General features: G+C 45.8%; 2 protein-coding genes across 6 annotated transcripts; both read right to left on the bottom strand.

The window, feature by feature from the left end:
• Window positions 1-376: 376 nt before the first annotated feature.
• F2RL3 (F2R like thrombin or trypsin receptor 3) lies at window positions 377-4894 on the bottom strand. Of its 2 annotated transcripts, XM_072845541.1 has the most exons (3): window positions 4389-4894; window positions 3165-3582; window positions 377-2504 (listed from the first exon to the last, which is right to left on the bottom strand). In XM_072845541.1, exons 2-3 carry the CDS (start codon window positions 3253-3255, stop codon window positions 1429-1431), a joined length of 1167 nt encoding a protein of 388 aa, XP_072701642.1. In that variant the 5' UTR covers window positions 3256-3582; window positions 4389-4894; the 3' UTR covers window positions 377-1428. The 2 variants fall into 2 exon arrangements, with proteins under 2 accessions (XP_072701642.1, XP_072701643.1); XM_072845542.1 differs by lacking the exon at window positions 4389-4894 and having other exon boundaries at window positions 3165-3655.
• Window positions 4895-7977: 3083 nt separating this feature from the next.
• SIN3B (SIN3 transcription regulator family member B) lies at window positions 7978-22917 on the bottom strand. 4 transcript variants are annotated; one of them, XM_072845178.1, is made up of 19 exons: window positions 22552-22917; window positions 21728-21834; window positions 20991-21144; window positions 19728-19991; window positions 19161-19304; window positions 18794-18916; window positions 18196-18285; window positions 17642-17760; window positions 16706-16913; window positions 15853-15969; window positions 15243-15481; window positions 14797-14980; window positions 13977-14571; window positions 13319-13488; window positions 12593-12766; window positions 12212-12304; window positions 11797-11891; window positions 11143-11347; window positions 7978-10754 (listed from the first exon to the last, which is right to left on the bottom strand). In XM_072845178.1, exons 1-19 carry the CDS (start codon window positions 22642-22644, stop codon window positions 10524-10526), a joined length of 3405 nt encoding a protein of 1134 aa, XP_072701279.1. In that variant the 5' UTR covers window positions 22645-22917; the 3' UTR covers window positions 7978-10523. The 4 variants fall into 4 exon arrangements, with proteins under 4 accessions (XP_072701279.1, XP_072701282.1, XP_072701280.1 ...); XM_072845181.1 differs by lacking the exon at window positions 22552-22917 and adding an exon at window positions 22242-22260; XM_072845179.1 differs by lacking the exon at window positions 22552-22917 and adding an exon at window positions 22123-22176.
• Window positions 22918-23454: the final 537 nt, after the last annotated feature.

Here is a 23454-nt window from a genome sequence, read left to right as displayed (position 1 = left end):
CAGAAGAATGTTCAGCTTGCTTGGAGAACATCATTGAAACAACAGCACTTGCTTTGCTGACAATAATTGACAATAATTTTTTGTCAAATATTGACAATAATTTTTTATTTTATTTTTTTTTTTAGTACTTGATATTTCTGACTGAGTAGCAACAGCCCTGGCTCCACCAGGTCTCCTGTGTTCAGTAGGTGGCACATCCTCTGGACGTGCAGTACTGCACCCATAGGAGCTAGGCTCTAGTGTTTCATCTGCATTTCACCCCCACACATACATGTACATGCAAACAGTTCTATGACCATTTTTGTTTTGTTCACACAGATCTTAGCAAGTCTGAGTCCAGAAAAGGGTTTGTTTTAGATTCTGATAAATATTTTATTAAAAACTGATTTTAAGACAATCTTGCCTGCCTCTTCTTATTCACATTGTAGGCTGTAAGTTTGTTTGATCATAGGTTATGGTGAGGACAGAAGTCATGTCTGTACCAGTAAAACTAAAGAATTCAGGAACTCTAAGAAGGTTTATAATTTTCTACCTTGCTGCTTACTGGGACATGCTGTAGCTGTGTCTGAGAGATGAGCTGGCTGCATTTTGTCAAATTTGCAACAGGTTCCAATAAGCAACAAGCTTGGTCACCTGTTTCATAAGAGACAGCTCTTGATTGTGTGTGACATTACACAAAAGAAAGGTGGAGTTCTAGAGTGAGGGTTTTATCAATTCCTCCTTTAATATTTCCCGTCAAGAGACATAATTATATTTTTTAAATCCATTAATACAATCTTTGCCCCAGAGAAATTATGGATGCCAGGGGTCATTTGCAAAAATAGGGATTAGTGAATGGGAATTTTAAATTTGTTACCAACAATGGGCTGACATTACTACGGTGTTGCTTACTAATCAAGCCAAGAATGTGTTTGCTAGAAAAGCCAGTGCTCTACATTCTCTTGACAATATTTTAGTTCAGGAGAGTACCTTTCACATAGGTACCTCCTAGCACTTTTGAAATGTTTAGAAATTTGGTTTTGCGAGTGCCTGGACTTCTTCAGTTTTAGGTGAAGGGAACATGCGTTCGAGGACAGCAAACAAGTCAGTAGCAGAAAAAGAACTAGAACACAAATAGCAATCAGTCTGCAAGATGCATTAGGAAAACCAGACTGACATATATAGGCAAGAGCATCCCTGGCAATATGTGACCAGATGAGAAGTTGCATGCAGTGTCCCAGTAACAGAGCTATACGTGTTCAGCACTCCACATCTTGTCTGGATCCAGGAATCCTGTGGTCCAGGTTTATTCAGTTTTAGCTATGCAGACAGGAGAAAGGACTTGTCTCCTGGGAAATACTGCTCACTGCTCTGGATGAAAGTTGTGTGATCCCAGTGTTGTCTTCATCTCATCCCCAATGTATGTTGTGAGTGCCTTGAGAGCTGGGATTACACCAGTGAATCTTTGGAACTTTTTTGAGGGAGTGTTTCCTTGGAGGTTTTTAGGGATGTGGTGTTCTGTTTTCTGTGACTGAAAAATCTCCTTCTCACCTTATCCCGGAAGTCTTCAGAAACGTAGTAGTAGACAAAGGGATCAGCGCAGCTGTTAAAGGTACTGATGGCCAGGCTCACCATGTAGCTGATATACAGGTTGCCATACAGCTTGGAGTTATAGCTGGAGTAATGAACAAGGAGGAGAACGTTGCTGGGTGTGTAGAAGGCCACAAGTGTGAACAGCACGAGAGCTGTGAGCTTCATAGAGTAGGAGTACCGCTTCCCACTGTCCAGGAGAGCTCGCAATACTGAGCAGTAGCTGAACAGCATCACCACCAGCGGAGCAAGGAAAGCACAGGTGATCAGGCAGATGAAGTAGTAGAAGTAATACCCGTCATCCTCGTGCCTGGGGAGAACATCGTGGCAGAGAGTGACGTTCGCTCCATACAGGGGATACGACTGCTGCTGCAGAGTCAGGGGCAGGGTGAGGACGGCAGCACAGAGCCAGATGGCAGTGCAGGTGCAGGCAGCAAAGGCAGGGGTGCGGAAAGAACGTGAAAAGAAAGGATGCACCACAGCCAGATACCGGTCGACGCTGATACACGTGAGCAGCAGCACTGAACAGTGCATGTTCCCATAGAAGAAAGCTGTAGTGAGCCGGCACAAGCCTTCCCCAAAGGGCCAGTTGTTCCCCAGGAAATAGTAGAAAATCTTGAAGGGCAGCACCAGTATGAGCAGCAGGTCTGCTGCAGCCAAGTTCATCAGAAAGACAGTGGAGGTCAGCTTCTCAGCCCTGGTGGCCAGGACCCACAGGGCCAGCCCGTTTGAAGGCAGCCCCACCAGGAAGACGAGGGTGTAGAGGCAGGGGATGAGCCGCACTGTGACCACGCTGCCCAGCTGAGAGCGTATGGCCTTGTGTATCAACAGGTACGTGATGTTGTTTATGGTTGCCTTTTCCCCAGGGATAGCTCGGGGACACGGTGCGATCTCTGGTGTCGTTACCTGCTCATTGGTGCTGTTCTGGGAGTAATCTGTCAGATAAATGCAGTCTGTTACTTGCTGTTTGTGCAGTTACCCTTGTACTTTGCAGAGCAGGCTGCATACATAATGCTTACCCCAAAGGCTACGGTTTTGCATTTTGCATTGATGTCCCTAGAAGTGGGAGTATTCTGTAAAATGCTGTTGTGTGATGGGCAGAAAAAGCTGGTTAACAGAATTAGGTGTGCAGGAGTAACCATCAGCAACCTTACTGAAAATTTACATGATTCTTCTGTTGTGTCGTTTCCTACAGCTCACAAATGATTGCTATGTTGTACAACTGGCAGGCCTGGGAAACCAGAGAGCAATTCCTCTGCCCAGCTTTCAAAAGAACCCTAAGATCTGGGGCCGCTCCAGGGTAAAGTCATGGCTGTGGGAGTCTAACTTTTAGCTAAAGAATTTGGTTTCAAGTGCTCTTTGTTTTACTTCTCCTCTAATTTTTCTTTCTCTTTCTAGTTTCTTCCACCCCAGTCTCTTTCTCTTCCATGTCACCTTCTGTCAGCTCCTGCTTCAACTAGAGCATGCATGAAGCTGAATTAGAGTGTGCTCCCATGTGATAGCTTTAAAAATGAGTTTTCAGGGATCTGATAAAGGTACCAAGTATCCAGCACTTTAAGAAGAAGCAGTTTTTCCACCCAAAGATACACACTCACCATCGTAGTCTGGAGAGGCCAGGCAGAGTCCCCAAAAGGCACAGCACAGCACAAGTCTGTGTGACAGCTGTCCGCTCCCGAGGGTCTCCATTCTGGTGCAGGATCCAATAGTCCACTGCTGTGCTCAGAGCTGTGTGGGAAAGGCAGTATTACTGACTCTGCTTGCGCATTTCCTTCTGTTAGTCCTTAACTCACGGAAGCACCAGGCTTATCCCGTGAAGGATGAGGCGTATGGGGAGCTGTCACGACATGCACGAGTATGCGTTGCCCAAGCAGAGACTTAGCGCCAGTGTCAGACACAGGACTGGGAGGGGCATACGTATCCAGATCCACAGTATACTGGGGCCATACTTCATTGTCAGAGCTAGTCGATAGCTCGAGTGACTCATTTGGGCCTCCTTCCTGCTCCAGAATATTCCTGGAAATAACAAACATGGTCAGATTTGATGCAGTTTGAATTTGGTTTAGAGTGTAAACTGAACTTCTGACCTCCTGCGTCAAGCATCCTTCCACCCAAGAGAGGCCCAAGTGGCTCTGTGTGAGATCCAAGGTCTTTCCCCACACCCTGATTCAAAATGCTTTCTGGTAGTGCAAATTGAGAAGATACCATCCCCTCACAGAAACATAAATGAAGTGCAGGAGAGCTGCAGATCCAGAGAAACCTCCCCAGCTCCCAGGGACTACACAGGGCTCTTGCAGGCTCTTGTTGCAGCAGTTAAGGGTTTTTAGTGTCTGCCTTGCAGTCCCCAGATCAGGCTGGGCCTTTCAGAGTTCTCTTGTTTCTTTATTTCTGTTCCTGTTTCCTGGCTAAACAGGGGACAAAGCTTCTGCACCTTCTTTCTTGATCTCACTGCAGAGGTTGATCAAAAGTCCTGTGGGCCAAAGCTATTTGCATTTGAAAGAATCAGCACTAGCCCCAGCCTGGAGTGCCATAACATACAAATGATAAGTGGCGAGGTCTCACGGCTTGACGGAGACACTGTGCTGCTGCTGATAAACTACCAGGAACAGGGAGAGCAGCTCCATCCAGCAGGAAAGGGGCCTGACAAGGGTGCACAGGAAGTCTCTGCTGTTGGGCAGATAATGGTGAATTTCAGTCACTCTTGCCCAAGAAGAGCTGTGTTTTTCCAGAGATGTGCAGTCTCCACCTGGTAAACCCCCAAGAGGGCTGAGCACTCTGTGTTAGCTCATAGCTCGGAGCAGCGGCATGCTGCTGCTACGTACCTGCTGGTTGTATGGAGAAGACGACTCGTATAGTGTTGTAAGAGGGACCGGCAGATGTTACGTGAACCTTTAAGATCCTTTGCTGCTTGGTCCTCCTCTAACTCCTTGAGAGTGTAAGTCCCTTCCATGCTCTGCCTTGCACAGCATTGCTGGGAAAGTCCCAAATCCTCTCCCATCGCCTGTGTAAGAGCCCCAGCATGACCACTTCCCAGTGGTCATCAAGCAGGTAGGCCAGTGGGGAGGAGGTCATAGCTTGAGAGGTTGCTGGTTTTTAGGCTTTTGGTCTCCAGTCCCCTGCCTGGCTCTGCAAGAGAGTAAAGACAGAAGCTGGAGTCCGGGCAGTAGGAACTGTAAATTTGGTTTGGCAACCTGAGGAGTAGTTCATTTCTTTCTCCTCAGCTTATGAATGGCCTCTTCTGTGAAGGTCGCAAATCTGAGCCTGGCTGCTGTTTGATGAGATTCTTCTATTCCAAGGAGAAAATGATCCTATTTCCTTTGCTTTCACCATATTCCCACATCCTTGTGCCGAGCGTGTCGAGAGGTGGAGTTCCACTGGCAGGGACAGGGAAGATGCAATGTTAGATGTTTTGCTTTTGTGATTCTCTCAGGATTTATGAACCATTACAGAATGACTCATGTGGCCGCATATTTTCCGTGCCTCAGCCAGGATCCTTTCCATGCTCTGTATGCAAAAAATTAGACATAATCAGGTTCAGATAGTGTGCAAATCGCAGCTCTGCTTCCTATGGCCAGGTCTCTGGAGTGGAGCAGAGAGAGGTTACTCATTGCTGTATCCTTCATTTTTCAGATGCTGTGTGATCTTTAGTGACTGCTTTAGATGCAGAACAGCTTGCTTGAAAATTCTAATGCCAGAGGTTTGTCACGGCTTGTTAACATCTCTTTAAGTCGTGTGATCCCTGCCCTGTGGGGTAACAATTTGGTATTAAAGTAATTCATTGTGCAATAGATCATCTCCTGGGAGAAGGCTCTCTTTTATTCCATGGCTCTGAACCCAAAAGATGTAATGCTGGAAAACAGGCCAGGGATTTTAAAGCTCAGAGGGAGGGTACAAACACCACCTGGCCTGCCCCATACATCTTTAAGGCTTGGAGGAGCAAACTTTGGTAGGCAAATAGCGGGGCTTGCTATTTCTCCTCTGTTCCAGCAGCTCCAGAGAGTTCTTCAGCTGCAAGTCAGCAGGTGTGAAGACCGAAATGTTAGTGCAGCTAATACCTGCCCCAGGCTGAGCTCGCATTTGCGATGCAGACACAAGCGGCAGCTGACCATGGAGGCAGCAGCTCTGCTTTAGCGCCAGCAGCACGAAGCATTTCCACCAGTGTCAGCACAACCTCACATTTTCCATGAATGCAATGCTGGCCCTGCCTTTCCCAGCCGCTGGGTGTGCAAGCATCTGAGCCTTCTCAGAACCACAAGGAACAGAAAACTTGCACTGGCTCTTGAAATAGAAATGATGGGCCTTTGAACCAGGATCCCCCCACCCCAGATTTGTCTTTGCAGACTCTGGCACGTACAAGACAACTTCGTGCCTTGGGCACTCTTCCTGACTTTGCCATCACACCTGCTCACCTTCTCGCTTCGTCAGGTCTCTTACCATCACCCTGACTCCACAGCTCCAGGGAATCTCCCTGGCTCTCTTCTCTTCTGCTTGTTCCACAGTTCTCCACTGGGATCCCACCCAATCTTTTCCCTTGGTTATGCCACACCTTTTGTGCTCACATTCTCCTCACTGCTTGCAAGCCTTATGCTGGTGTAATACTTTTGGGGAGACAGGTTTTTTTTTCAGAACTACTCTTCTGCTTACTTGCAGTTTTCACTTCAGAGTGTAGGAAGTCCATGTGAAGCCATTTTTCAGGAATATTTTAAGTTTATTAGCATCACTACAACTCACTAGATGTTCTGGAATAGCTTCTTTTGGTCCTTTCTCAGCAAGATAATGACACTGGGGTAGGGGCTACCTTGCCTGATACGGACAATATCATCCCTTTTCAGCACTGGATCTCAGATGATTCTTCTTGGATTCATCCTTTAGCACAGGTATGGTGTAGAATTGCTAGACTTTTAGTCTTTAATTTTGATGAGTGGAAGATAAAGCGTACCTCTGGTTTCATTAAGGTTGAGTTACTTAGTTCTAATCCAGAGGAATGGCTAAAGCATGAAGAAAAACTCAACTCGTGTTTACACACATACTTCTAGACTACTTCTCACTGGTTCACAGCCCCATCTTTCTCTCTGTGCATCACTGTGATACGGAAACATGTTAAAAAAAAAAACAACTCATGAAATATTAAATACTGAATTCAGGTACTCCCTTTAGCACTTCTTAATTTAATTTAGAAAACCATTAATTCTTATTCCATCCTGCAAACCTGAAAGGTATTTTTAAGCTGTCTTTCTTTGTCGTTGCCAAAGCTGTCCACTTGCTGAGATCTCCAACTGCTCTTGGGTGATGTCAGATCTGGCTGTCCCTCCCCTTGAGCACAGGGAACGTCCTCTTTGTGAGAAGTCCAAGATCTCTGCGAGAAGACTTGTGTAAAGTGACCTGCGTCCTCCGAGACACCACTACCATCATTTTAATCAAATTATTCCACGCAATTTATGCATCAGAGGTTTGTTATTAGGAGAACAAGTTTGTTTCCCTGTGAGCAAGCAATACGCTGCACAGAAAGCAGAGTTGCCTTTTGTTATGGCAACGGAAGTGTTGAGAATGATGTAAAGGAAACTCCTATCAGATCTGGGTCACATCACTACAGCTTAATTTGCAAAATCTACACATTCATTTGTTGTGCAGAGCTCACAGGGAACACAGTTAAACATGTTATTACCCAGGAATTTGGGGAGGTTGAGGGAAAGGCGGGTGGAGGGTTATTTTCATGGTTGCAGTTGTATTGTCTTAACCTGTAGCAGATGTGCTTATAGATTTCGGAACTGGAATCAGTCACTTTTCTTGAATGTCTGTTGTATTTAGCGTGCGAGTACTTGGGGGCCAGGCCTGGACCATGTTTTTGCACCGCACCTCTCATGGCAAAGGTGCTGCTAGAAATAAACCAATCTGCAAAAAGATATGCTTTGCTGGCACTACACAATGTTTTCTTTTGAAACCTATTTCTGCATGGAGCAACTATGCCACCCCATGGACTCCTGTGCTCTTGTCCAGTCGTGGGCCTTTGCTCCAAGAGAAGCCTTGGCAGCACACACGCAAGTACAGAGCCACAGGCACTATCTTCCTGCACGGGATCTCCTACTGCATGCTACTTGCAGGAAACTTGTTTCCCTTTTATGCTAGCTAGTGCACTAGCTTACGTACGCTTTCTGTGCACTACCTTCTCGGTGTGGGTAAGGTTAAAGATTTGCTGCCTGCTGGCCCACTGGAAGTGAGTTGGCACACATCTAAATCATTACATCCTGCAGCCTGTCTTGCAACTGCTTGAAGGGAAGTTCATCTAACTTTTCAATTGCATTTTTCTACCATTTAAAATTCAGTTTCAGGTGCAAGACAATCAATTCTGAGGATTGTCAGAAAGTTTAATTTAAAACAAATTTAAAACAGTGAGAGCTGCAGACTTTTAAAATCAATATTTTATTTTACTTGAATGTGCAAATAAATATAAAAAAAACTACATTCAAAGAGCTGGCAAAGCAATTACAAGCCCAAAAGCAAAGATCCTTCAAAAAAATGGAAGAACAAACTCTTGAATCAAGGTCGCGCTAGCAGATAGATACACAGCGGTCGAGCTTAAACTCTCAGACATTAGCAAGCCACTCTCAAACCTGCACTGCCTGCTTATTCCATTCACATCATTTGCTACTATCATTTTTGAGACAATAGCACTGTAAAGGGCAAAAGTCTTACTTAATCTGTTCAGATTATAAATTAAGGTTTACAAAATAAGGATGCTTAAAAATACCTGAAGTACACTTAAAAATGGGGAGATGGAACAGGACGGTGCACGGGTGTGTTACCCTCCTACACCCTGGTACACTTGGAATCAAATGCATTTTAAGCCACAAGTTGCAACCTATTTTCTAGTAAACATTTTTCTGTATCATAAAACCATAAAATTTGGCACAGTTGTCATCTCCACTGGAAGACAGCAGAGAGGTGAACGGGACTGAGGTGTATTTTGTTGAGCTGTCTGGAAGCAAAAGGGAGATACTGTGCTTTGCACCGGGCTTGTCCCCCTGCTCCTCCACCCAACCCTCACATAGCTACGTGGTCAGTGTCTTTTATCAATTACTGCAACAAGAGCAGGGGAAGAACCTTCAGATCGTTTCAGTAACCAAAATTTAACAGAGACCCAGACAACGAGAACATGAGTTCTTGATGAAAAGTCCTCTGCTGGCAGTGGTTGTGCAAGTGGCCACGAATGCCAGAGACTGGCCTCCCTCCTTCCCTCCTACAGATTATTTTGCAAAAAAGACAAAGAGTCAGTACAGTTTTCTATTAAATGTACCCCAAAGGCCAATTTTTCTACTGTCAAGTGAGACAATTGCAAAACCAAATGTCGTACAGTGGAAATAACCCAGGACAAATCCTACAGGCTGCTACTTAGGTCTGGCAGAAATTATAACCTAAAAATCAAAGCCACAGAAAATATTGGGGGGGAGGTTATTCCCCCAAAAGCCAGGAAAAAGTTGGAAGCAGAGCTGAAAGGAGGCTGGACCTGCCTCAAGACGTTATGTTTGTAATACACTCCATGGACAGTGTGCTTGCCCTTGGCCCCTGAAAAACAAGAGCGAAGTCACAGTGGGGTTGCAGGACAGACACAACTAAATTTTCTTGATTTTTCAATAGATTAAGTCAGACAATTGACGTAGTGTTCTGCATGGTTCAGGGTAGTTTTTTTGTTAGGTTTCATTGCAAAAAAGCTTCGATAGAAGTACAGATGGTTCAGTGGAAAAGCTTGTCTACGATGGTTGTGGCTGGATCTAACGCTGCCCATTACAGATTGCCATGTGTCACTGCAAATACAGCATCTGTGCTGACCCAGCAAAAACAGCAAAGTATCTGGGACAAACCTCAGATCCAGTGCAAACACTGTGCTGCAAGAGCTCCATCTACTGATGTTATTTAAGTGGTACAATCCAGCAGAACCACGGAGTCCGGGCATGCACAAGGAAAGCGAAGCATCTGAGAACGCAGTCTCCAGAGGTTGCCAATCAACATGCAAAATACAAAAAAAAACCCAAAACCAAAAAAACCCCAAACAACCAAAAAAACCAGGCCAGACCTCGCAATGGATATTCCTCCCCACGCACATGCTCCAAGCAGCTCCAGATCTGAGAAGGCAGAGTCTGCAGCAGGTCGTAAGTTCACAAAGCAACAACATGGGATCCGGTGCGCATCTGCAGAGGGGTAGCTGATGGGCCTAGGCTGTCTTGCGCCGCGAAACGCTCTCTTGCCTAGCACTGCAGCTCAGAGAGTTTCTTCCCCTTAGCTCATGCTCCAAAATACTTAGTTGATGAGCGAGAGTTAGAGCCTTTAGTACGCCGTTCACCCTTCTCTCAGTTTTGGCATTTTTCTCACCAGAGCACCAGTAACAAATACTGCATTCGTTGCCTTGTTAGTACACATAGATCATGAAGCAGCCCATAGCGGGGCTAGCAATTTGTACCAGGTGCTCTCAGCTCCACTGGCACTCAGAAGTTACATTGAAGAGTTCTGCAGGCTCCGAGACGGCATAAATTCAGGAAGAGAGGGAACATTAAACCCTTCGAAGTGGAAGCAGCTGCCAGCATCTGCTCAAACACCAGCCCAGCTCCATCTCTCCAACAAAGCCACTACTGGTAGTTTGCCAAGAGCCTGACCCCCTCACTCAGCCTTCCAGTACTGGCTGGTCAGCAGTGGCCTAAAGCTAGGAAACTACTAAAAAGTGTGTGGCAATGCCAAGAGCCCTCTTCCCATAAAGCTTTTAAAAGTCTCTTCATGATGGCTGGAGGATTACACTGCAAGGAGACAAGTCTATGCCATATGGAAAATACATCATAATCCAAAGTAAAATGCTGTTTGGATAAATATCATTAATACATACATTGCATTCCCACCACTATTCTCAGAGTAAATGTGTTTCACCAGCAACGCTCCTACTTGTCTTGGTCCCAGGAACAAGTCTCTGCTCACGGTGAAGCTGGACGGCGGCTGTACTGAACTCTGTATCTGTTCACTGGGACCCCATGGACATTGACCGTCTCACAAGTTGTTTTACAGGGCACCATCTCCTCGTCTTCGTCTCCCATTAGCCAGTCTTGAACTACATCAACTGCCTCCATGGTCACGTTCTCTTCTAGCCACCTATTGTGCCACTCTTCAAACTGCTGGTGATGCTTTAGCAGCACCACTGGCTGTACCTGAAAGCAGGACAGTAAAGATCACTGAGAGGTTTCTGGGGGAGAAGCCAAAACCTTCACCCCTTTGTGTGTCTGAAGATGCGCACGCTTTACAACACAACACAAACAGTACAACAGGAAACCGCATACCTGCGTTTAAAGATCTCTATTTCTTAATGTTTGCCACTCCCCCTTAAAATTTGCATGGTAAAGTAAAGGCTGCTAAACTAAACCAAAGTACAGAGCATTTACCAGCTCTCCTCCATGTTTCATCCAACACAGAGTAGTAACTTCTGGGTGTAGTTTGCAGGAATTCAGCCACAAGACTTCTTATCGGTACCTGTCTTTTGGCTCACATCCTCAACCTCTGCTACTGCCTGAGCTGCAGAGAGAGTAATAGGAGATGCACCTGCTTGGCTCGGCAGAGAGCTCCCCGCCTGTACATGTAATCCTCCGAGTTCATGATGAACATCATTTTGTGGGTGTTGAGCTTGAACCGGCAGTCCACATTGCAAGCACTTTCCACCCCAATCAGCCTCTTCCAGGAGCTCTTCACTTCGCTACGCAGAGCTCTCACTTGCTTACATTGCCACTTGCGAAACTTTTTTAGGTTTCTAGAACAAAACAAGGATTACGAAGCATGTGTCACACTTGGTTATCCATTCTCTTAAGCGAGCAGACCTGACAGCACAAGTATGAAATTTGTATTTCCACATTTAGTTTTCAGACTTTCTCCTGGATCTTCCTCCATACACTCTGACAAATATTTAGTGAAATGGCAACAAATTAAACCTCAAATTCCTCCCAGAAGGGACTGCTTACACAGTCCCACTCCTTTCTAAACACAGTTTCATGAACAAACCTCAATGCAGCAGTCATAAATTTTTTTCTTCAGTGTTCTTATGCTGTGCACTGGACTGCAGCAGCCCCTTTGGACCTCAAAGATGAGTGCATTTCCCTAGAGTTGCTTGTATGGCACATCACCTAAAATCACTGCCACGTATGCAGAGAGGAAGCAGTAGCAGCTGCTGCAGGTGTGCCTCAGGAGAGGGAGCGCGCTCACCTTTGCAGAAAGACCGGTTTCAATAAGAAGCCATCATTCTGGTTGTTTGGAGCTCCTTCTACCCCAACGTACTGCTCCATGTAGTTAGCCAGGTGCTACGCAAGGGAGACCAATTTCAAGTCAGATTTCACTCTCATCAAGACAAATACCACTGCAAAGAACTAGTTCATTTCCAAGCTGCTTTTTATGAAGCTGCTGGTATATCACTCAACCCCAAGCTGATTTATGTTGAAACTCTTTTGCTAACATACCCATTTCTGTCAATGACCACAGCCCCACATGTAATCTTCCTGCCTCCCAGGTAAACTTCTCCTCCCAGCAAAGTCTCACAGTTTGGACCAAGAAAGCAGGAAAGCATTCTTAGACATCTGTTTTGTCTGGGGTACAGCAGACTCCATGGTCACTGTGATATTACCTGGACCTCCACAGGATCTTCTGTCTGGGTTTCTTCCGTATCCAGAAGCTCAATGGTCATGATCACCTGTCCTTTCCGCTGAAGAAACATTACCTGTAGTAAAGTAACATTACCTGTAGCACAAGATACTGGCCATGTTGGTTCACAATAAAATGCTGTATATTCACAACAAGTCATTTGGACAAAAAATATGAGCTATGAGAGAAGTAAGAAGTAAGCAGCAGGACTTTTCAGTGAGCCAGTATGCCACTTTACTGCCTATGCTCTGTTTTTGGTACCTTCTCTCCATACTGCACTCTCTCACCATTGTGGCCTTGGAGCTTCCAAACCCATTTCTCCCAGGCAGTTACTTTAGGAAGTTCCCTGGCAGCAAGTTCTTACCTTGAAACAGTTCTCATCCGCCATGCAGCGTTCAGCCTTCCACTGATAGCTCGTCTCCTTTGCTGCCCGGACACACCTAGAGGATAAGTTACCTCCAGCAGCACCTCGCTTCCTTTCGTTCAAGTAGAGCTCAACAACCTTCAAGCAGATGTCATCGCTCACTAGATGGTGAAGCTTCCATTAAAAAAGGGGGAATTCAGTCAGCAAGTCTGGGCCAAGAGTTAACTCTAGCGTGTTATGAAAGGAGCACAAAACTCAGCACAGCATCACACCTCAGATGAAGCAGCAAAGTTTTAACTCGAGACCTCACACATTTCACTATCTTTCTCATTACTTTGCAATAAAAGGAACCGAGAGAGTAAGGGGCTGATGTGCCTTAACTGTAACTAAACTACAATTAGAGGACAGATTTGAGTAAAAAGAACTGGACCTTTTTTTTTTGCCTTAGAAGTATTTTGGGAATGGCAGAATTTTGAAAAGACTGGAACTCAAAAAATGTTGGAAAAGGCCAGGAAAAGTAAATCCCCTAAGGTGGTCCCTGTACTGAAGCTGAACTATCTCAATGAACTTCTGTTAGAGTGTTTCCTCTACATATATAACTTCTCTATGAATTTGCTTTAAGTTTAGTGAGTCCTTGCATTACAGGGTACTGTGAGAGACCTATCTGTCTGTAGAAGGGAGATATGCGGCCCCCCAAACACACAACACAGCCATCAAATTAGTTACCTGGCGGACAATATTCTGCACCAGTTTGTCCATAGTAAAGCCAATATAGGCATGGATAGTGAACATCTCCCTCAGAGTGTCCTCGTACTGTGTTGGGTCAATATTCCCATCCAGCAGACTCCTCACCATATCCAGGAACGCTGGGTAGTACTCCTCCAGTTCCACCTCACCTGAGTAGGGGAAAAGTGCAGCCACTTAATGCATGTAAGAGGCAGAGTGAAGTCAAGAGATACGAGGATCAGCACTGCTCAAGAACTATGACATTCAGTATCGAGAACATGCTTACAGACAGTTCTCTGTAAGGAGTGCTGACAGACTGTAACAGTTTTATCTCATGCACTTCCGTGACTGCCTTCTGTAGTTAACTATTTCATTGTGGAGCCATTTACATTTTAAATCAAAGTAACAGATTAATACAATAAGACACTTGAGAACAGTGGGCTTGCGCGAAGTCTCTGTGAACTACGTGTGAGAGCCCTTGGAAGATAAATTACAAACTAGCTATCCTGTTAAGTTTGCTGTATCCACAAATCACAAATCTAGTGGCAGTTTGCACCTCTACATTCCTTACAGACTTGCCTGCTGGTCTCAGCTACATACAATTAAGCACTAGCAACCAGAGCATTAAGAATTGGACTATGTCCCAGATTATTCTTACTTGGTTGCTTCAGTCTTAGTTCCATGGCTGGATCATTGGTTTTTTCTTTTCTTCCCTCACAAAGGAGTTTCTCTCTCTCTTTTTCAGTCCGATATTCTAGAAGCTGCTTCTGAGCTTGACGATAAATCTTTAGGAGCCTCGAGCACAGAGTCTGGTGAAGGCGGAGGAAGAAATACCAATTATTATTGACAAAGAATAGACTGTAAACATCATCCAGAGCGTTGTGAGGCTCAGCAGCTGTAACATCACAGAAGGTTGCTTTTGCCTCCAAAGGACTGCTTGGAGGCCCAGGCACATGTTTTTTCCGCAGCTCAGGAGTATCCAGGTTCTGCCCCTGATGGTTTTCTCTGTCCTCATCTGTTGATTCTTCAGAAATATTGTGCTCAGGGGGCTGAGAGAAAAACAGCTCAGGTATGAAGTGATGCACTATCTGCCGGATGGTTGCTTGATCCTCCTTTTGGATAGTAGGCTGCCTTTTTACATAATAGCTGATAAGAGACGCTGCATCTTCCAAAATCTGCTTATCTTCATAGATAAAGATAAGATGAGGCTCGTTTGTGGACGAACTTCTCCCCTCTGAATGCTGCTCCTGATGCTGTAATCAAGAGACAAATAGATAAAGATCCTTCCAATCCATGCTCAAGAGCCATTCCTGCCAGAAGAAATAAGCCAGTATTAACGCTATGCTTGGGACAGTCATTTTTGACTGAGAACTCTTCAGAGCACTACCCCTTCAACAAGGTCCCAGGTGCTACGTAAACATCTAGATAATACCGTAAGTGAAGGACATACAGGATGGGTTATTTACTAGCATACGCACCTCATCATAGACACTCTCAATTTCATTCAGCAAGCTCTTGGAGCGCAAAGCTTTGGTGTCATTTTGTTTGAAGTTGACGGCCTGGTGGTCAAGGGACTTCAAGTAGGCTTTCTCATACTGCTCCCGCCAAATTTTGTTGAAGCCCTGCTGGGCCTCCCGCCATTCCTCCTCTTTTGCTTTCAATCTGCACAAATGTATAATCTACTTCAATTCAAAAAGACAACCACAGAAATACACATAAAGCATTTTCAATGTAGCCAACTGCGATGCACCAAAAACTTTTCAGTATTCCTGGAAGCAATAAATAAATAAAAAAACAGCACCACCACTGAAGATGAGTTATCCTTTGAAATAACATCTACAGAAAACAGTTGTTTAAAACTGCTTTAAAAATTCTGTATCGGTTTCTTAAAGAACCCAGGTGAATGCAGGAGAATGGGAATTACCTCTTAAGAACAACAGGAACTGCAGTAACTGGGTTTTTCTTAAGACTTTCAATGATCTCTGGTGCTTTATCACCATAGATGCGATAGATGGCCCTGCGCTGGATCACTTCTGATGTTCCTCCCAAGCAATCATCCAGTCGAAATTTCTCCTGATCCTCTTGAGTCAGTCGTGACAGTTTTTTCTGCACACTCTCCAGCACACGTATTGTGGCTAAATTGGTCTCCAAGACAACATCCAACTGTTAAGAGTTCACAGAAGACACAGTGTAAGAACAGACATAGCAGGAAAATGGAGACCAGCAGCACCAGGTTTGTGGCATGCGTTCCAGCCCCACTGGGTGGAGCTAAGAAGCATCAGCAAGGTTTCTTCAGGAAAATATACCTCCGTTCTTAGTTCTCCCAAAGGTAACATGCTTTTTAGAACTCATGCCTAGAAAGAATTATTAGACTCCAAGCAAGTGGAAAACACCAAACTCGAGCTCAAACCAACGAACACTAATAGAACTTTCAGTAATTGGCCACCAATTAATTCAGTCAAAATCCTCATAGCTAGAAGTTTTGCTTTCTGAGGAGGCAGACAGGCAGAAAGGAAGCTCAGTAGCAGAGGTACCTCAAACCGCTCATCTTCACAGCGGTGCAACTGCTCTTCATAAGGAGTCTTCTTGGAACTGACAAAAGTGGAGTCTTCAGACCAGGATGGAAATGAAACCCAGGTATCATTTAACACCTGCAACAGTGCAAAGACATGACATGGAACAGAGCCGTATGAGCCCAGAGCTGTTCTCGTGGGGTCTGATACTTCTCCATTTTATTTTTTGCAGTTATTCCCCAAATTTCTATTGGAAGTTTCAGACCTAGTTCACAAGTCACTGTCATGACTCAGAAGATTAGAGGTCTGTGTGGAACTGTGCCAGGGCCCTGCTCAGAAAGCTCGAAAGCACCTTCACTATCATCTCACAAACCACAGAGATCGCTCTGCAGTAATCAGCAACTGTAAATAAAGGAGACAAGAGTTGCCAATAACAGCAAGACGTGGAAGCACCTATGCTGCAGATGTCTGTTCTCAGTGAGAACAGTGCCTAAGACACTGTTCACAGTGCTCTTTCAGGAGAAAAACTGTTTCTAAAGGCTATATTGGTCCACTGCTAGAAAATTAATTTCAGGCTATTTAATATTCTTTTCTGTCTATAGGAATAAATTTGTGTATGCACACAGACTCCAAAGACATTAAAGTAAAAGATGCAACTTGAGATGGGTTTAGATAAAATTAGTAAAATGCATGTGGATACTCTTATTTCAATAAATTGGATGAATAACTGACATGAGATTAAAGCTGGCTAGTCAGCATTGAAGAGGGGAATCCACATGCAGCAGCTGTAGCACTAACTACAACCAACTACCCCACTTCAGGTCATCTAAGCACAATGTGTGTTCAGGGATTGAACAGGTTGATCCCGAAGTACCTCCTTGCAAATGGCTGTTCTTCCACTGCACTTTGGCTGCTGATAAGTTTTTGGGAGAGCCCGGTAACTTGATCCTATGCGTTTGCAGGAAGCATAATCAATTTCCCGACTCATTCCATCCCCAGATCGGTCGCTCAGTGGAGAAGCAAATGAAAGCTCTTTCACACCAAGAAAGGACTTGAACTGTGCAAAGAGTTCTGGGAATTTCCTTCAAAAACACAAGTAAGCGTATTTTGTTATTTCACTCTGACGGTTTTAGGGTGGCTAATGTGTGTCATAAAAGTGAGGGAGAAAATCTAAACAAACTTAGCATTGCAGTGAGAAATCTTTCACTAACGTTTTACCTCTGTTACCATTCTCTCTGAATTACTTTAGGGGTTTTTTGCCTTAAGGCAGGAAAAGAATTTCCCTTGACAACTTCACGAATACTCCCCTTAACTGACTGATCCTTGCCATGTGACTCTCCCTCTTCTGTTGGAAGCCAAACAGCACAAGAGGCTCACATCAGAGCTAGAACTATTTATCCTTTTCACAGCTCTGTTCTGAGATTTCATGTTTATACCTGTGTTATATTTTGAGATATTAGAACAGGGACTGTGAACTGAGATCACCCTCCAGAATTCATGAGATTCTCTGCCCCCAATGACTTAGTATAACATCAGGCAGTCTGCTGCTTGTGAGGCTTTCAACTGGATGCACAGACAGAGGAAAATATCCCCCCCAAAGTGCTCTTTAAGAGCTGTGTAGATATGTTAAAAGATTCAGATTTTATTACTCCTCTTTTTGGATTAGCCTTCAATTTCTTGCATGCTACCTAGGAGATATTTCTGAAGTTAAATCCAAAATTTCAGTAACAAAGTTCACAACGTCCACCAAAAAGTAACAGAGTAAGACCTAAAAAGTACGACACAGCAGAGAAGGTAGTCAGTAACTTACCCCAAAAACGGTGTAACTAGCTGGAGCAACTCAGAGCCAGAGACCAACTCCTGGTTGAAGAGAGCAATGCAACGGAGAAAATTTTCGTAGACTTCCTGACTCTTTAGCACCCTACGCACCTAAAGCACAGTTGGAGAGAAATGATCACATCACTTGAACCCCACTTTTATTTAGTTCATATTCTAAGTAGTCTGAATCACGGGTACGGTGACAAACCTCTGTCTACACTGCAACATAAAAAGAGAATATGCACAAAAATGCCCAGTTTCAAACAATAATCTAGGAACTACAGATGGTACCATGAGGAAACATCACTGAAAAATAGAGAAAAACAAGTCTGTAAGAGACAAGCATTCAGGACAAGGTTAATTATCAGTTTCTATTTGCCTTCCAAATGCACCTATTTTCTCTTTTCTTGGTCTTTCTCTGCCACTTGAAAAGTCAGACAACTGCTAAGTGCTGACACATAGATTCTATAGAAAACCAACCAATTAATAACCACATAAATGGTTGAAAATAAGTCCACAGAATGTGAGAACAGGCCGAATACTGACCTTGTCAAAGAAGGAAAACTCTTGCAGTGTTCCATATTTTCCCACTGTTGCTACTGACAGATCTTTGGTACCTCGCAGTTTCATTTTCTTCTGTTAAAAGAACAAAGAGTTATCCTTAAAATGTTGTGACTCAAATGCTATCAAATTCTACCTCGCTGATGTATAACAGCTCTCTGCAAAGGCTGAAACTCGCTATTTCCCAAACAGTGATCAAGATTGCTGTGGAAGACTTGACACAGCAATGCTAATCAAATGACTCCCAGCTAAGAAGAAAAAACAACAAAAAAGGATCACTTGAGAAAGAATTCCAAGGAAAGATTTCTTTGTAGAAGCAATAAATTGTCCCTTTCCAGGGCCAATACTTGGTATAGAAGATCTTGATATTTAGTATTCAACATGTCACCACACACATTTAAGCATACTTTAAAAATTCCCTTTTTCTACAGTAATTATTTTAAAAACAACTTTGAAATTTTGTTTCTCGTACCTAACACCTACATACCTCAAAGACGTTACTCGTTACAACTTTATCTAAGCAATTATCTAAACACAACGAGTAGTACCACGTTATTCTAAGTTTTTACTTGCTAAAAGATACCTTTGCTGGGCCAGAAACAGGACGCAACAGTAGTGGTCTGGATCGCTTTTTGCTATGTTCCAGATTCTTCTCATGCTCGGTTTTTTGGACGCTGTTCACTTCACATGGTCCATTTCCTGTGAACTGAAGTAAATAAATAATTATTTCAATGTTCTCTTCTCAGTCGGCGCAAATAAAGAACCCTATAAATCTGAACAGAACAGAGAACATATAAAGTCACTTGTTCTGCAAAATTCCGAACAATGAAGAGTTCATCTATTGGCTGTATGTTTTCCCATAACGTTTTGCATTCCTAAAGCTTCTTTCTGTATTCTACATACAAACAGAGAGTATTCAATGTTCTGCCTTGTTCTAAAAACACACATACCAAAGACCTTTTAGCCTCCGGGAGGAACTGTCCAAACTCAGAAAGCAGATCCTCCTGTCCCCTGAACAGATTTGCCACTTCAGTAAACACTTCTTCCTCTGACATGCCTCGAAAGGGTCGGCCTTTAGTGTTCAGCTGTTCTTTCTGAAAAGATAAGCACAGATGTTAGATAGAGTCAAAAACATACCTCACTACGCAAGAAAACTCATCAACTCAGCCAAAACCCTTATGCTACACAAACTTGAAATAACTATCAGATAGCCTGAGGTTGCATCCTTTCACACAGAGTATCACACAGTGCATCCTTTCACACAGAGTATCACTAAATCAACCGAAGGTTAGTAAAGACAGACCTAGACACAACGCCTTTACACCTCAGACCCTGGAAAGTTCTACAATTTTCACACTTCTGTTATTTCATGTGAATATCTATGAGGCAATTGTTGGACAAAGGCTAGTGCTTGGGAACTGTATAAGCCTGTTCAATAGGCAGACATTTCATTTGACTACTACTCCTCAAACAGCTATAGTGCAAACCCACAGTCGCTTACATGGAAGACTTTTTACCTGGTAAGTATGAAGAATTTCTAAAAAGGATCTGTAAATTTCTGGATGGTCAAGAAAACGTGTTTTGATCTTATTCACATAACTGATAGCGTTATTGAACTCTACAGAATCGGACTCCAATGGAATTTGGGATTTATCTTCTTTGTATGGAAGCTGTTGCCTAAACTCCTCGGAACAGTCACTGTGATTGTGCGAATTCTCCTGGGAGTAATGCAACAACAGCCCGCTGCCAGGGAGAGCGCTGGGAACAGGCTCTGAGGGCACCTAGTGGCATAAGACACATAAGACAGTGACTCCTACAGAAACATAGGTGCAAGTTCAACAACAATCTAGCGTCAGGATTTTCAAGCTGTTTAGCTAAAAAAGATTACCACATGAAGAAGAAGGAAAAAGGATTTAACTAGCCAATAAATTTCCCTACCTAGTTTATTAACACCATCAGTTGATAAAATCCCATAAGTTGTATCTGACTCATTACCGCTTTTGACTGTCACTGCATTATCCACTACACTTGAGAGGGTGTACCAAACAACACACACGCAGTTTCTGTTACCACTGTTTTATTTCAGAACTGTCAGTTTTAAGAAACGTATTAAAACGTAAGGCTCTTAAAGATGCTAAATTTCTAAGCAACAAAGAGATCTAAGGGAACTGAGATCTAAAAGATATTTACTGCTGCTAATTAGAGTTAAACCACAAGTTTATCAGTAGAATTCAGGTAATAGCTCTGTTTCAGCCTCCACAACCACACAACAACAACAAAAAAGAAGCAGAGGCCAATATTTCTCCATCTGTATTACAGCAGACGTCTTTCATTGCAGGATGTTAGCAATTGCGTGGCAGTACCTGACATGTATTTTTTGCCTATTGCCTAAACACATTTCCCAGTTTCTCAGTGGAAGACTGGAAATGCGATTCTTCCAGGATCTCTTTTTGAAATTTGTCACTACACACACCACGTATTGAGAATCTATATAAATATGTCAAGCCGACTACAATTTCAGTTTTCAAATCTGACTGAAGTATTTGGAGTGAAGTGGCACTTCATGCAGGAATATCATTCTTGTGTAAGCTAAACTCACAACTGGTTTGAGAAGAAATATTTAAATTTATATTATGCCTATTATCATAGACTTTGAAAACCATGTAAAAACTTTAGCAACATGCAAGACACATAAATCTACATAGCCCAGACTGTGCAAGAGATGTGTATAGCGACACGTGTACAGAATTTATTTAGAGAATATGAGCTCTGTAACCTACCTGACTATTCAAAGGTGACTGTATACTTAACTTCCCATTCTTTGGAATTTCTATCCTATAGCCCAGAGGGAGGAAAGCATTGAATCCTACAATGAGGTCGGGATGCTCGTGGAAAAGCTGTGAAACACGTCGGATTACTCCAGGTGTGTCAATGCTAAAATTGAGAAGAGTTTGTTACTTGTGTCCAAATCAGAAATACAAGTTAAGCCTAGGAAATTACAGAGGTACGTGAAGCATCTGCCTTCTTAAGAGATGCAATTTTTTTAACAAGCAAGTTTGGGAACCTCAGACCTAGAAATTAGCCCGAGCAGAGGGAATGACTACCACCCACTGCAGCCTCATACTGGGAGCGTTATCCACAGAGAGGAGATATCAGCGTGCAGGTTACCCGAAACGGGCAAGGCAGCTATCACCTCGAGGGCTGACAAGTCACAGAGCGGCTCTGCACTCAAGCTTCTTCATTTATTTTCCAGATCTGCATTTCAGAGTGGGAAGTAAAAATAGATTTGCCTTTTCCTGTGGATTTTGTCTCTGGAAAATGATGGGATGGACAGAGACCCTCCACCTCCAATGTTTAGTGACTGCACTACTGGGGGACAGGCCAGCAGGGTGACCTGTGTGTCTGCAGAGGTGGAAAGATGATGTCAAGGCTGGAGGACCCCGCAAAGGCAGAGAGACCCCTGCAAAGGCCGAGAGGCTCCCCAGAACAGCCCTGGGGTGCAGGGCCTGGGCCTTACCTCTGGCTCTTGAACTCTTTCATGATCTCCAGGAAGCCATTGTAGGTGGCGGGGTCGCTGCCAAAGCGGATCTTCACCTGGTCCAGGTAGGAAAGCGCATCCTCCACCTGCAGGGCGAGAACGCGGGTGAGGCCCAGAAAGGGGTAACAGGCCCTGGGGCACCCCACGGTCCCAGAATGGGGACAGGGGCACCCCACAGCACTGAGGGAGGTGGGAACAGGCCCAGGAGGGAGCCCCGCAGCACCGCGGAAGGGGGAGCAGCCCGGGGAGGGGCACACAGTACCAGATAAGGAGGCCCTGAGGAAGACAGTCCCCGGTGGGGCACCACTGCACAGGGGAGGGTGGGCCTCACGGTGCTGGAGGGGGATGGCAGGGCACGGAGGGAGCCACTGTACCGGGGAGAGGGGAACAGGTCCCTGGGGAGCATGTCCGCGGTACCAGAGGAGAACAGCCGGGCTGGGGAGGGGGGCACGGTATAGGGGAGGGGAAGAGGCCTTGGGGGTCCTCACGGTACCGGAGGAGGAAGGCGCAGGCCCCAGGGGACCCCACGGTACCGGGGGAGGAGGGCGGGGATGCCTCCCGGCACCGAGGGGAGAAGGCCCCGGGACACCCCACGGTACCGGCGGGGGGGACAGGCGCCGGGGGCGGGCTCGGCTCCGCGGACGGGGCGGGGCGGGGCAGGTCACGGCGGGGCGGGCACGGCCGTCCCGGGGGATCGAGGGCGGCGGGGAGCGGCCCTTCGCGGGGGGCGGGGAGAGGGGAAGGGGGAAATCACGGCGGTCCCGGCGGGGGCGGCCGGCCGCCGGGGCGGTCGCCGCACTCACATGCACCGGCAGCTTCTCCTGCGCCGCGGCTCGGCCGCCGCCGCCCCAGCGCGGGGCGCTGCCCCCCCGGCCGCCGCCGCCCCCCGCCGCCATGTTGGGAGTCGGGCAGCAGCGCGCCCCCGTCAGCGCGTGCGGAGCGCCTGCGTCAGCGCGCACGGCGCCGCCGGCCGGCCCGCCCGCGCGCCACGGCCCGGCCCGGCCCGGAGCGGAACCTTCGCGGCCGCCGTCGGCGCCGCCCGGGAGCGCGCGCTGCTTCCGGCCGTTCAACCGCCATGGCGGGAGCCGCACCTCAGGCGGCCCCTCGGCGGCTGCAGGAGGGGGAGCGACGCGGTCGCGGTCGCGGTCCCGGTCCCGGTCCCGGTGAGCGGCCTGAAGGAGGGAGGGGATCACTGGGGGTCCGGCGCCGGCGGGGTGAGCGCGCTCCGGGCTGGGGGGCTCGGGGGTGGCGGTCGGCAGCGGGCTGGTGGTGCCGGGGCTGGAGCCGAGCCCCTAAGGAGGCAGCGGCGGCCCAAGTCCCCGGTGCTGCTGTGCCGGGAACCGGTGGCCCTCGCGGGAAGGGGAGAGCTGAGGTGGGGCGCGGGAAGGCCGCAGTGCCGAGGGCCCCGGCGGCTTCTCCTGGGCTCCGGCCGGGCTGCGATCGGTGATTCGCACCGAGCTCTAGTGCCTGGTCTGGTGTACTTGGATAAAACGTGGGTTTAGGGTTGGGTGGTTTTTTTTTTTTTTTTTTTTTTTTTTTCTTATTTGCCTTTCTTACGTGGTTATTACTATGGTACACGACAACAGTAGTATTGTGCCAAGGTATCAATAGACTCTAAATGACGGCAGCGAGGGAGCTTTCAGTTTAATCTTGTAATTCTGAGACACTAAGGAAAAAGGATAGAAAGAGAAACCTGCAAGCTCAAT

This window comes from Ciconia boyciana, chromosome 24 (genome assembly GCF_034638445.1).
Source record: "Ciconia boyciana chromosome 24, ASM3463844v1, whole genome shotgun sequence".
Taxonomy (NCBI): domain Eukaryota; kingdom Metazoa; phylum Chordata; class Aves; order Ciconiiformes; family Ciconiidae; genus Ciconia; species Ciconia boyciana.
Note: the sequence above shows the minus strand (reverse complement) of the source record. Positions and strands in the feature narration are given on the sequence as shown.